The following is a 12,703-nucleotide window of genomic DNA, read 5'->3' on the forward strand; positions in this document are numbered from 1 at the left end:
GGGATTGTGAGGGAGGTGTGTGTGGGGGGGGTGTGAGGGGTGTGTGTGTGGGGTGGGAGGTTTGTGTGAGGGGTGTGTGTGAGGGTCTGTGTGTGGAGGGGGTGTGAGGGAGGTGTGTGTGGGGGGGATTGTGAGGGAGGTGTGTGTGGGGGGGGTGTGAGGGGTGTGTGTGTGGGGTGGGAGGTTTGTGTGAGGGGTGTGTGTGAGGGTGTGTGTGTGGGGGGGTGTGTGTGGGGGGGTGCGTGAGGGAGGTGTGTGTGTGGGGGTGTGAGGGAGGTGTGTGTATGGGGGGGGTGTGAGGGAGGTGTGTGTGTGGGGGGGGTGTGAGGGAGGTGTGTGTGTGGGGGGGGTGTGAGGGAGGTGTGTGTGTGGGGGGGTGTGTGAGGGAGGTGTGTGTCGGGGGGGTGTGAGGGAGGTGTGTGTGTGGGGGGCGTGTGAGGGGGGTGTGTGTGTGGGGGGATGTGAGGGGGGGTGTGTTTGGGAGGGATGTGAGGGGTGTGTGGGGGGTGGAGGTGTGTGTGGGGGGGGAGGTGTGTGACGGGTGTGTGTGTGGGGGGGCAGGTGTGTGAGGGGTGTGTGTGTGGGGGGTGTGTGAGGGGGGTGTGTGTGTGGGGGAGGTGTGAGGGAGGTTGGGTGTGTGTGTGGGGGAGGTGTGAGGGAGGTTGTGTGTGTGTGGAGGGGGTGTGAGGGGGGTCTGTGTGTGGGGGGGTTGTGAGGGTGTGTGTGTGGGGGGGTGTGAGGGAGGTGTGTGTGTGTGTGTGGAGGGGGTGTGAGGGAGGTGTGTGTGTGTGTGTGGAGGGGGTGTGAGTGGGGTCTGTGTGTGTGTGTGCGAGGGGGTCTATGTGTGTGTGTGCGAGGGGGTCTGTGTGTGTGTGTAGGTGTGTGCGAGGGGGTCTGTGTGTGTGTGTAGGTGTGTGCGAGGGGGTCTGTGTGTATGTAGGTGTGCAAGGGGGGGTCTGTGTGTGTGTAGGTGTGCAAGGGGGGGTCTGTGTGTGTGTAGGTGTGCGTGAGGGGGGGGTCTGTGTGTGTGTAGGTGTGTGCGAGGGGGTCTGTGTGTGTGTAGGTGTGCGTGAGGGGGTGTGTGTGCGTGAGGGGGTCTGTGTGTGTGTAGGTGTGCGTGAGGGGGTGTGTGTGAGGGGGTCTGTGTGCGTGAGGGGTTTTGTGTAGGGGTTCTGTGTGTGGGGGGGTCTGTGTGCGTGTGTAGGTGAGCCTGAGGGGGTCTGTGTGCACATGTAGAGGTGTGTGCGTGAGGGGAACTGTGTGCGCGTGTAGGGGTGTGTGCGTGAGGGGAACTGTGTGCGCGTGTAGGGGTGTGTGCGTGAGGGGTCTGTGTGCGTGTGTAGGGGTGTGTGCGTGAGGGGGTCTGTGTGCGCGTGTAGGGGTGTGTGCGTGAGGGGGTCTGTGTGCGCGTGTAGGGGTGTGTGCGTGATGGGTCTGTGTGCGCGTGTAGGGGTGTGTGCGTGAGGGGGTCTGTGTGCACGTGTAGGGGTGTGTGTGTGAGGGGGTCTGTGTGCACGTGTAGGGGTGTGTGTGTGAGGGGGTCTGTGTGCACGTGTAGGGGTGTGTGCGTGAGGGGGTCTGTGTGCGTGTGTAGGGGTGTGTGCGTGAGGGGTCTGTGTGCGTGTGTAGGGGTGTGTGAGTGAGGGGGTCTGTGTGCGTGTGTAGGGGTGTGTGTGTGAGGGGGTCTGTGTGCGCGTGTAGGGGTGTGTGTGAGGGGGTGTGTGTGAGGGGGTCTGTGTGCGTGTGTAGGGGTGTGTGCGTGAGGGGGGGTCTGTGTGCACGTGTAGGGGTGTGTGCGTGAGGGGGGTCTGTGTGCGTGTGTAGGGGTGTGTGCGTGAGGGGGGTCTGTGTGCGTGTGTAGGGGTGTGTGCGTGAGGGGTCTGTGTGCGCGTGTAGGGGTGTGTGCGTGAGGGGGTCTGTGCACGTGTGGGGGTGTGTGCGTGAGGGGGTCTGTGTGCGCGTGTAGGGGGTGTGTGCGTGAGGGGGTCTGTGTGCACGTGTAGGGGTGTGTGCGTGAGGGGGTCTGTGTGCGCGTGTAGGGGTGTGTGTGTGAGAGGGTCTGTGTGCGCGTGTAGGGGTGTGTGCGTGAGGGGGTCTGTGTGCACGTGTAGGGGTGTGTGCGTGAGGGGGGTCTGTGTGCGCGTGTAGGGGTGTGTGCGTGAGGGGGTCTGTGTGCGTGTGTAGGGGTGTGTGCGTGAGGGGGTCTGTGTGCACGTGTAGGGGTGTGTGCGTGAGGGGGGTCTGTGTGCGTGTGTAGGGGTGTGTGCGTGAGGGGGGTCTGTGTGCGTGTGTAGGGGTGTGTGCGTGAGGGGGTCTGTGTGCGAGTGTAGGGGTGAGTGCGTGAGGGGGTCTGTGTGCACGTGTAGGGGTGTGTGCGTGAGGGGGTCTGTGTGCACGTGTAGGGGTGTGTGTGTGAGGGGGTCTGTGTGCACGTGTGGGGGTGTGTGTGTGAGGGGGTCTGTGTGCGTGTGTAGGGGTCTGTGCGTGAGGGGGTCTGTGTGCGTGTGTAGGGGTGTGTGCGTGAGGGGGTCTGTGTGCGTGTGTAGGGGTGTGTGCGTGAGGGGGTCTGTGTGCGTGTGTAGGGGTGTGTGAGTGAGGGGGTCTGTGTGCGTGTGTAGGGGTGTGTGCGTGAGGGGGGTCTGTGTGCGTGTGTAGGGGTGTGTGCGTGAGGGGGGTCTGTGTGTGTGTGTAGGGGTGTGTGCGTGAGGGGGTCAGTGTGCGTGTGTAGGGGTGTGTGCGTGAGGGGGGTCTGTGTGCGCGTGTAGGGGTGTGTGCGTGAGGGGTCTGTGTGTGTGTGTAGGGGTGTGTGTGTGAGGGGGTCTGTGTGCGCGTGTAGGGGTGTGTGCGTGAGGGGGGTCTGTGTGCGCGTGTAGGGGTGTGTGCGTGAGGGGGTCTGTGTGCACGTGTAGGGGTGTGTGCGTGAGGAGGTCTGTGTGCGCGTGTAGGGGTGTGTGCGTGAGGGGGTCTGTGTGCGCGTGTAGGGGTGTGTGCGTGAGGGGGGTCTGTGTGCGCGTGTAGGGGTGTGTGCCTGAGGGGGTCTGTGTGCGCGTGTAGGGGTGTGTGCGTGAGGGGGTCTGTGTGCACGTGTAGGGGTGTGTGCGTGTATAGGGGTGTGTGCGTGAGGGGGTCTGTGTGCGCGTGTAGGGGTGTGTTCGTGAGGGGGGTCTGTGTGCGTGTGTAGGGGTGTGTGCGTGAGGGGGGTCTGTGTGCATGTGTAGGGGTGTGTGCGTGTATAGGGGTGTGTGCGTGAGGGGGTCTGTGTGCGCGTGTAGGGGTGTGTGCGTGAGGGGGTCTGTGTGCGTGTGTAGGGGTGTGTGCGTGAGGGGGTCTGTGTGCACGTGTAGGGGTGTGTGCGTGTATAGGGGTGTGTGCGTGAGGGGGTCTGTGTGCGCGTGTAGGGGTGTGTGCGTGAGGGGGGTCTGTGTGCGCGTGTAGGGGTGTGTGCGTGAGGGGGTCTGTGTGCGCATGTAGGGGTGTGTGCGTGAGGGGGTCTGTGTGCGCGTGTAGGGGTGTGTGCGTGAGGGGGTCTGTGTGCGCGTGTAGGGGTGTGTGCGTGAGGGGGTCTGTGTGCACGTGTAGGGGTGTGTGCGTGAGGGGGTCTGTGTGCACGTGTTGTGGTGTGTGCGTGAGGGGGTCTGTGTGCACGTGTAGGGGTGTGTGCGTGAGGGGGGTCTGTGTGCGCGTGTAGGGGTGTGCGCGTGAGGGGGGTCTGTGTGCACGTGTAGGGGTGTGTGCGTGAGGGGGGTCTGTGTGCGTGTGTAGGGGTGTGCGCGTGAGGGGGTCTGTGTGCGCGTGTAGGGGTGTGTGCGTGAGGGGGGTCTGTGTGCGTGTGTAGGGGTGTGTGCGTGAGGGGGGTCTGTGTGCGTGTGTAGGGGTGTGTGAGTGAGGGGTTCTGTGTGCGTGTGTAGGGGTGTGTGAGTGAGGGGGTCTGTGTGCACGTGTAGGGGTGTGTGAGTGAGGGGGTCTGTGTGCGTGTGTAGGGGTGTGTGTGTGAGGGGGTCTGTGTGCACGTGTAGGGGTGTGTGCGTGAGGGGGTCTGTGTGCGTGTGTGGGGGTGTGTGAGTGAGGGGGTCTGTGTGCACGTATAGGGGTGTGTGAGTGAGGGGGTCTGTGTGCGTGTGTAGGGGTTTGTGAGTGAGGGGGTCTGTGTGCGTTGTGGGGGTGTGCGCGTGAGGGGGTCTGTGTGCGTTGTGGGGGTGTGTGTGTGAGGGGGTCTGTGTGCACGTGTAGGGGTGTGTGAGTGAGGGGGTCTGTGTGCGTGTGTAGGGGTGTGCGCGTGAGGGGGTCTGTGTGCGTGTGTAGGGGTGTGCGCGTGAGGGGGTCTGTGTGCGTGTGTGGGGGTGTGTGTGTGAGGGGGTCTGTGTGCGTGTGTAGGGGTGTGTGTGTGAGGGGGTCTGTGTGCGTGTGTAGGGGTGTGTGTGTGAGGGGGTCTGTGTGCACGTGTAGGGGTGTGTGAGTGAGGGGGTCTGTGTGCGTGTGTAGGGGTGTGTGCGTGAGGGGGTCTGTGTGCACGTGTAGGGGTGTGTGAGTGAGGGGGTCTGTGTGCGTGTGTAGGGGTGTGTGCGTGAGGGGGTCTGTGTGCGTGTGTAGGGGTGTGTGCGTGAGGGGGTCTATGTGCGTGTGTAGGGGTGTGTGAGTGAGGGGGTCTGTGTGCGTGTGTAGGGGTGTGTGCGTGAGGGGGTCTGTGTGCGTGTGTAGGGGTGTGTGCATGAGGGGGGTCTGTGTGCACGTGTGGGGGTGTGTGCGTGAGGGGGTCTGTGTGCGTGTGTAGGGGTGTGTGTGTGAGGGGGTCTGTGTGCGTGTGTAGGGGTGTGTTCGTGAGGGGGTCTGTGTGCACGTGTAGGGGTGTGTGCGTGAGGGGGTCTGTGTGCGTGTGTAGGGGTGTGTGCGTGAGGGGGGTCTGTGTGCACGTGTGGGGGTGTGTGTGTGAGGGGGTCTGTGTGCGCGTGTAGGGGTGTGTGCGTGAGGGGGGTCTGTGTGCGTGTGTAGGGGTGTGTGAGTGAGGGGGGGTGTGTGCGTGAGGGGGTCTGTGTGCGTGTGTAGGGGTGTGCGCGTGAGGGGGTCTGTGTGCGTGTGTAGGGGTGTGCGCGTGAGGGGGTCTGTGTGCACGTGTGGGGGGTCTGTGTGCGCGTGTCGGGGTGTGTGCGTGAGGGGGTCTGTGTGCGTGTGTAGGGGTGTGCGCGTGAGGGGGTCTGTGTGCGTGTGTAGGGGTGTGCGCGTGAGGGGGTCTGTGTGCGTGTGTAGGGGTGTGCGCGTGAGGGGGTCTGTGTGCACGTGTGGGGGTGTGTGAGTGAGGGGGTCTGTGTGCGTGTGTAGGGGTGTGTGCGTGAGGGGGTCTGTGTGCGTGTGTAGGGGTGTGCGCGTGAGGGGGTCTGTGTGCGTGTGTAGGGGTGTGCGCGTGAGGGGGTCTGTGTGCGTGTGTAGGGGTGTGCGCGTGAGGGGGTCTGTGTGCACGTGTGGGGGTGTGTGAGTGAGGGGGGTCTGTGTGCGCGTGTCGGGGTGTGTGCGTGAGGGGGTCTGTGTGCGTGTGTAGGGGTGTGCGCGTGAGGGGGTCTGTGTGCGTGTGTAGGGGTGTGTGCGTGAGGGGGGTCTGTGTGCGTGTGTAGGGGTGTGTGCGTGAGGGGGTCTGTGTGCACGTGTGGGGGTGTGTGAGTGAGGGGGTCTGTGTGCGCGTGTAGGGGTGTGTGCGTGAGGGGGGTCTGTGTGCGTGTGTAGGGGTGTGTGCGTGAGGGGGTCTGTGTGCGCGTGTAGGGGTGTGTGCGTGAGGGGGGTCTGTGTGCGTGTGTAGGGGTGTGTGCGTGAGGGGGTCTGTGTGCACGTGTGGGGGTGTGTGAGTGAGGGGGTCTGTGTGCGTGTGTGGGGGTGTGTGAGTGAGGGGGTCTGTGTGCGTGTGTAGGGGTGTGCGCGTGAGGGGGTCTGTGTGCGCGTGTAGGGGTGTGTGCGTGAGGGGGGTCTGTGTGCGCGTGTAGGGGTGTGTGTGTGAGGGGGTCTGTGTGCGTGTGTGGGTGCACGAGATGATTGAGAAGTTTACGAGAGGCGCGGTGGCAAAGTCTCTCTGCGTGGTCTGTCTTGTACAAACTCTACAGCAGGCGCCACAACCTTGAAATTCAGATGGAGTCCACACTCACAGCCTGCACACAGCATACGTCAGTACAATTATGTGACAATGCCAAACAGACAAGACAACAAAACTACACCATGTACATGCACACCAAGAACAAAAAACTGGAAAAACTTGGCATTCTCACCGGTAATAGCAAAGCCCACGCTGGAACCACAGTCGACAACATTATCACTGCGGGGAAGTCTGTTATCAACTTATCAGACCATAACCTTCGACCAGAAGAGATTGAAGTCCTGAGTAGGGGTCTCAACTTCTGCCCCACCGCCAAAATGGACCCGTTGGTTCTGGCATCAGACACGGAGGAGTTCATCAGACGAATGAGACTCCGGGAATTCTTTCAAGGTGCTGGCAGTGATCCCACTGATGAACTGGAACAGTCATCACAGCGATCTGTAGAGGAGTGACCAAAGAAGGTGTCAACATGGACCCCACCGGAGGGCCGCTGCCCTGGGCATGACATGTATGCTCAAACTGTCAGGAAATATATAAATGCCAGATTCATCAGCCGTACCCACAAGGTAGAGTAAAACATCACCCGTTCACAACGCAATGCCATCCAGGCTCTCAAAACCAATGACAACATTGTCATCAAACCAGCAGATAAAGGAGGAACCATTGTCATTCAGAATAGAACAGATTACTGCAAGGAAGTGTACCGACAACTGAACAACCAGGAACACACACCAGCTGATCCGACCAAAGAACACACCCGTGAATTAAACACATTGATCAGAACTTTGGATCAAATCCTTCAGAGTTCCCTCATCCCATGTACTTCTCGTGTAGGTGACTTCTATTGCCTTCGAAAGGTACACAAAGCCAACACACCGGGACATCCCATCGTGTCGGGCAATGGGACCCTGTGTGAGAATCTCTCTGGCTATGTGGAAGGCATCTTGAAACCTATTGTACAAGACATCCCCATCTTCTGTCGCGTCACTATGGATTTCTTACAGAAACTCAGCACCCACCCTGACCTGTCGAACCGGGAACATTCCTTGTCACAATGGATGTTTCCGCACTATACACTAGCATCCCCCACAATGATGGAATCGCGGCAACAGCCTCAGTATTCAACACCAACAACTGCCAATCTCCAAACACCATCCTACAACTCATCCGCTTTATCCTTGATCACAATGTCTTCACCTTTGACAACCAGTTCTTCATCCAGACACACGGAACAGCCATGGGGACCAATTTTGCACTCCAATATGCCAACATTTTTATGCACAGGTTCGAACAAGATTTCTTCTCTATGCAGGATCTCAAACCAACATTATACACCAGGTACACTGACGACATTTTCTTCCTCTTGACTCATGGCGAGGAGTCACTGATTAAACTACACAGTGACATCAACAAGTTTCATCCCACCATCAAACTCACCATTGACTACTCTCGACTATCTGTCTCATTCTTGGACACATGCGTCTCCATCAAGGACAGATACCTTAGCCCCACACTCTTCCGCAAACCCACAGACAACCTCACAATGCTACACTTCTCCAGCTTCCACCCAAAACATATTAAAACATCCATTCCCTATGGACAAGCCCTGCACATACACCAGATCTGCTCAGATGAGGAGGGACGTGACGGACATCTGGAAGTACTCAAGGATGCCCTCACAAGAACGGGGTATGATGCTCAACTCATCGACCGCAAGCTCCGACGTGCCACAGCAAGGAACCGTAATGACCTCCTCAGGAGACAGACACATGCTGCAACTGACAGGGTACCCTTCGTTGTTCATTATTTCCCAGGGGCTGAAAAATTACGCCATGTCCTTCGTGACTTGCAACACATTATCAATGAGGATGAGCACCTCACCAAGACCTTCCCCACACCTCCACTACTTGCCTTTAAACAACCGCCAAACCTCAAACAGATCATTGTTCGTAGCAAACTGCCCGGCTCTCAGGACAACTCCATACAACCCTGTCACGGTGGACGCTGCAAGACGTGTCAGATTGTGGACATAGATACCACAATTACGCGTGGGGACACCTCCCACCTTGTACATGGCAGGTACTCATGCAACTCAGCCAACGTTGTCTATCTTATACATTGCAGGCAAGGATGCCCGGAGGCATGGTACATTGGGGAAACCGAGCAAAGGCTACGACAACGGATGAATGGGCACCGCACAACAATCAACAGACAGGACCACTTCAGTGGTCCAGGACATTCAGCCTCGGACCTTCGGGTGACCATCCTCCAAGGTGGACTTCGAGACAGGCAGCAGAGGAAAGTGGCCGATCAGAGGCTGATAGCTAAGTTCGGTACCCATAGGGAGGGCCTCAACCAGGACCTTGGGTTCATGTCACATTACAGATGATCACAATTGCACTACACACACACAGATATTCCTGCACACACATACACTCTCACATACACACGGACAGACACCCACAGATGCGCACACAGACACCCACACACACCCTTACAGACACACACACTCCCACACGCACCCCCTCATAGACTTAAGACACTCTGCACTCACTACACGCACGCGCGCACACACACACACGCACACACACACAGACAAAGACCCACATGCACACATATATTTTGTGTGGTGAATTTGTACTTGCAGAGTTACATTGCACTTTGCACAAAAAATGCATACATTCATGTAAAACTCTGAGCTCAAAAACTGCATGAATTTATGTAAATCTGTTATCTCACTTTTTAGATTAGAATCAATCTAAACATCAGGTCATAGACAGAGAACACAGGGGGCTAACACCTTCAACATATTACTGGATTAGTGGTGCTGGAAGAGCACAGCAGTTCAGGCAGCATCCAATGAGCAGCGAAATCAACGTTTCGGGCAAAAGCCCTTCATCAGGAATAAAGGCAGTGAGCCTGAAGCATGGAGAGATAAGCTAGAGGAGGGTGGGGGTGGGGAGAGAGTAGCATAGAGTACAATGGGTGAGTGGGGGAGGAGATGAAGGTGATAGGTCAAGGAGGAGAGGGTGGAGTGGATAGGTGGAAAAGGAGATAGGCAGGTCGGACAAGTCAAGGAGACAGTAACTGAGCTGGAAGTTTGAAACTAGGATGAGGTGGGGGAAGGGGAAATGAGGAAGCTGTTGAAGTCCACATTGATGCCCTGGGGTTGAAGTGTTCCGAGGCGGAAGATGAGGCGTTCTTCCTCCAGGCGTCTGGTGGTGAGGGAGCGGCGGTGAAGGAGGCCCAGGACCTCCATGTCCTCGGCAGAGTGGGAGGGGAGTTGAAATGTTAGGCCACGGGGCGGTTTGGTTGATTGGTGCGGGTGTCTCGGAGATGTTCCCTAAGGCGCTCTGCTAGGAGGCGCCCAGTCTCCCCAATGTAGAGGAGACCACATCGGGAGCAACGGATACAATAAATGATATTGGTGGATGTGCAGGTGAAACTTTGATGGATGTGGAAGGCTCCTTTAGGGCCTTGGATAGAGGTGAGGGAGGAGGTGTGGGCACAGGTTTTACAGTTCCTGCGGTGGCAGGGGAAAGTGCCAGAATGGGAGGGCGGGTCGTAGGGGGGTGTGGACCTGACCCGGTAGTCACGGAGGGAACGGTCTTTGCGGAAGGCGGAAAGGGGTGGGGAGGGAAATATATCCCTGGTGGTGGGATCTTTTTGGAGGTGGCGGAAATATCGGCGGATGATTTGATTGATGCGAAGGTTTGTAGGGTGGAAGGTGAGCACCAGGGACGTTCTGTCCTTGTTACGGTTGGAGGGGTGGGGTCTGAGGGCGGAGGTGCGGGATGTGGACGAGATGCGTTGGAGGGCATCTTTAACCACGTGGGAAGGGAAATTGCGGTCTCTAAAGAAGGAGGCCATCTGGTGTGTCCTATGGTGGAACTGGTCCTCCTGGGAGCAGATACGGCGGAGGCGGAGAAATTGGGAATACGGGATGGCATTTTTGCAAGAGATAGGGTGGGAGATGGCATTTTTGCAAGAGATAGGGTGGGATTATTTATTGTATCCGTTGCTCCCGATGACAGTACAAAATAGAACTTAAGTTAAAGCTCAAAAAATAAGAGAAAAAGCACCATTGGAATTGAAAGTCAGTCTAAACATCCCCATGATTATGGAGAGAAATAGTAACTAATCCTGATGCTTGGCCAACAATTGTATCCTATGAATATGATAAACACACAGACCTGAAAACCTAGGGCTGACCCTTGACCTGACCCATGAGATGGTCACACTGGTGCTACCAGTGTTACTAAAAGGACGGCGAGGGCAAAATGGTAAAATTTACTCTTCTATTCGTCTGAGACTCAGGCTAATTCCCTAGAGTTAGGAGTCCAAATCCCATCTGGTGGAACTTAAATTCAATGAATAAATGTGGAATTGAGTTTTTGAGATGAACTATCACCATTGTCATTCAAAAATATGACATCTGCTTGTGTCTTTACGCAAGGGAAGGAAATCTGCTGACCACATGTGACTCCAGATCCACAGCAATATGGCTGGCTGACTGACTGCACTCTGAAATGGCATAGCATACTACTCAGTCTAAGGACAATTAGGATAGGCAACAAATACTGGCTCTGTCAGCAACTCCAAGTAAATACATTTTCAAAAATTTCCTAGCAGTGATCACACTTCCCCCAACCCCCCCCCCCAGAAACTGAGCAGGGGTTTCAATTGCTTATTGGTGAAGGAACTCTTAGCTGAAGTTCACCTTCATAAATACTGAGTGTAATGGACCTTTTTAAAAAACAAAACTATTAGATATTAGATAGGGTGCAGAGTAACAAAAATCTTAGAGGAAATTGCAGGGCTGAACACCATAACTGCTCTTGGTCAACTCTCACTTTCACAACTCTGGATTTTAAACTAGGCAAATTATGAAGGTCAGTTGATAGTTAGCACTGAGGCCCAGAAACGTGAGTAAGCAGAATGTAAAACGTTCACCTGGTTTAAAAATGACAACATGTTTGATATAGTAAGTTAATGTAAGTACAACATTGCGGATTCTCCTCAATCTTTTGCAAACAACAGTTGATCCCTCTGCCTGATTACATATCTCCCATAAATCTGTTTGAGGTCTGGGCTACAGAACTTCATACAAAAGCTCTTTGTAGTTACTCAGGAATGTTCTTCAAATTAAATGTTTTCAAACATGCTTAACACTTATGCTATGAGCTTTCTTTTCTTGTTTTGTTTGGTGTTCTTTTTGTGACATGGTTGTAACTCAAATAAAAAATAAAATTGTTTCCATAACTGTAGATATTTAAACATGTTCTGCTTAATCCATATACAAATACTGATTATGCAAGTTGAAACATTAAATTTCATTTATAAACAAGGAATAAATATGCATTCAGTTTTATTCAGCTCTAGATCTGGAGGCACAGTGGCTCAGTGGTTAGCACTGCTGCCTTACAGCATCAGGGACTTGGGTTTAATCCCAGCCTCAGGTGACTTGTCTGTGTGGGTTTTCTCTGGGTACTCCAGTTTCCTCCCACAACCCAAAGATGTGCAGGTCAGGTGAATTGGCCATGCTAAATTGCCCATAGTGTTCAGGGATGTGTAGGTTAGGTGCATTAGTCAGGGGTAAGTGTAGAGTGATATGGGGGTGGGTTACTCTTCAGAGGGTCGGTGTGGACTTGTTAGGCCAAACGGCCTGTTTCCACACTGTAGGGATTCTATGATCTTGTGCCGACTTTTACTTTGGAATATTATGTTCTGAAACCATTTGCAAGAAATTTTGGTTAATTCAGAATTCTGAGGCTCACTGAGCAACAAACATCACCATCACTATTGGAAAGAAGTTCTTCTCCAAACTACTCACCATACCAACTATTAAATATATTTCTTCACAGTCAATTGGCTCAAAGTCTTGGAATTCCCTCCCTAACAACATTGCAGGTATTCCGAGACCTCAAAGACTGCAGTGGTTCAGGAAGGCAGTTCACTGCCGCCTTCTCCAGGACACTTAGGAATGGACAATAAATGCTGGCCCAGCCAGTGACACCCACATCCTGCAAAGAAACAATAAAAAATGCTTGACTTTCAGCAGATTACGTTGTGTCAAACCATAAACAATGTGAAGGCCTTCTTTGACTTGCAGTCTGTAGTGGGTTTGCTGATCACAGGTGAGGCACCTTCCACCATTGAGTGAAGCTTGTGCAGGTTGGCTGAACTCCCACTGTCAGCATCTGTACTCAATATGACGGCCAGAAAACAATAAAGGAATACAGGAAGGAATATAGCTGTACGTACAACATCCACACTAGGAATTTATTCGAATATCATTGTAAAAAAGAGGAAAACCCAGTTCTTGAGTGTTTTGTTAATGTTCATGGTCACAACTCAATTGTGAATGCTGGACAATTGGGAAAGGTGCCAGAGGTGTCCAGGGACAGTGTCACCATGGCTTGGGATGAGAACAACTTGTGAAACAGGATTTCAAGGAGAACGTGAAAACTTCCTGAGTGACAATTGGTGGGGAAAATATATAACTTCAATAGAAATGTTAGAAACAATAAACATAGTAAAGCTGTTATTGAATGCAAAGCTGGACAAATGAAAACTTAACTTGCAACAAAGTAATTATGGATTGTCGTAAAACCTTAAACACAGAAA

The 12,703-nt window shown here is 54.6% G+C and overlaps 1 protein-coding gene across 1 annotated transcript; it reads left to right on the top strand.

Moving 5' to 3' along the window:
• The first annotated feature begins 6,077 nt into the window (after positions 1-6,077).
• On the top strand, positions 6,078-8,956 carry LOC140469133 (uncharacterized). Its single transcript, XM_072565448.1, has 2 exons — positions 6,078-7,862; positions 8,201-8,956. The coding sequence occupies exons 1-2, from the start codon at positions 7,131-7,133 to the stop codon at positions 8,402-8,404; spliced, it is 936 nt and encodes a 311-aa protein (XP_072421549.1). The 5' UTR covers positions 6,078-7,130; the 3' UTR covers positions 8,405-8,956.
• The last annotated feature ends 3,747 nt before the right edge of the window (positions 8,957-12,703 follow it).

The sequence above is a fragment of the Chiloscyllium punctatum genome, chromosome 48 (genome assembly GCF_047496795.1).
Source record: "Chiloscyllium punctatum isolate Juve2018m chromosome 48, sChiPun1.3, whole genome shotgun sequence".
In the NCBI taxonomy this organism is placed as follows: domain Eukaryota; kingdom Metazoa; phylum Chordata; class Chondrichthyes; order Orectolobiformes; family Hemiscylliidae; genus Chiloscyllium; species Chiloscyllium punctatum.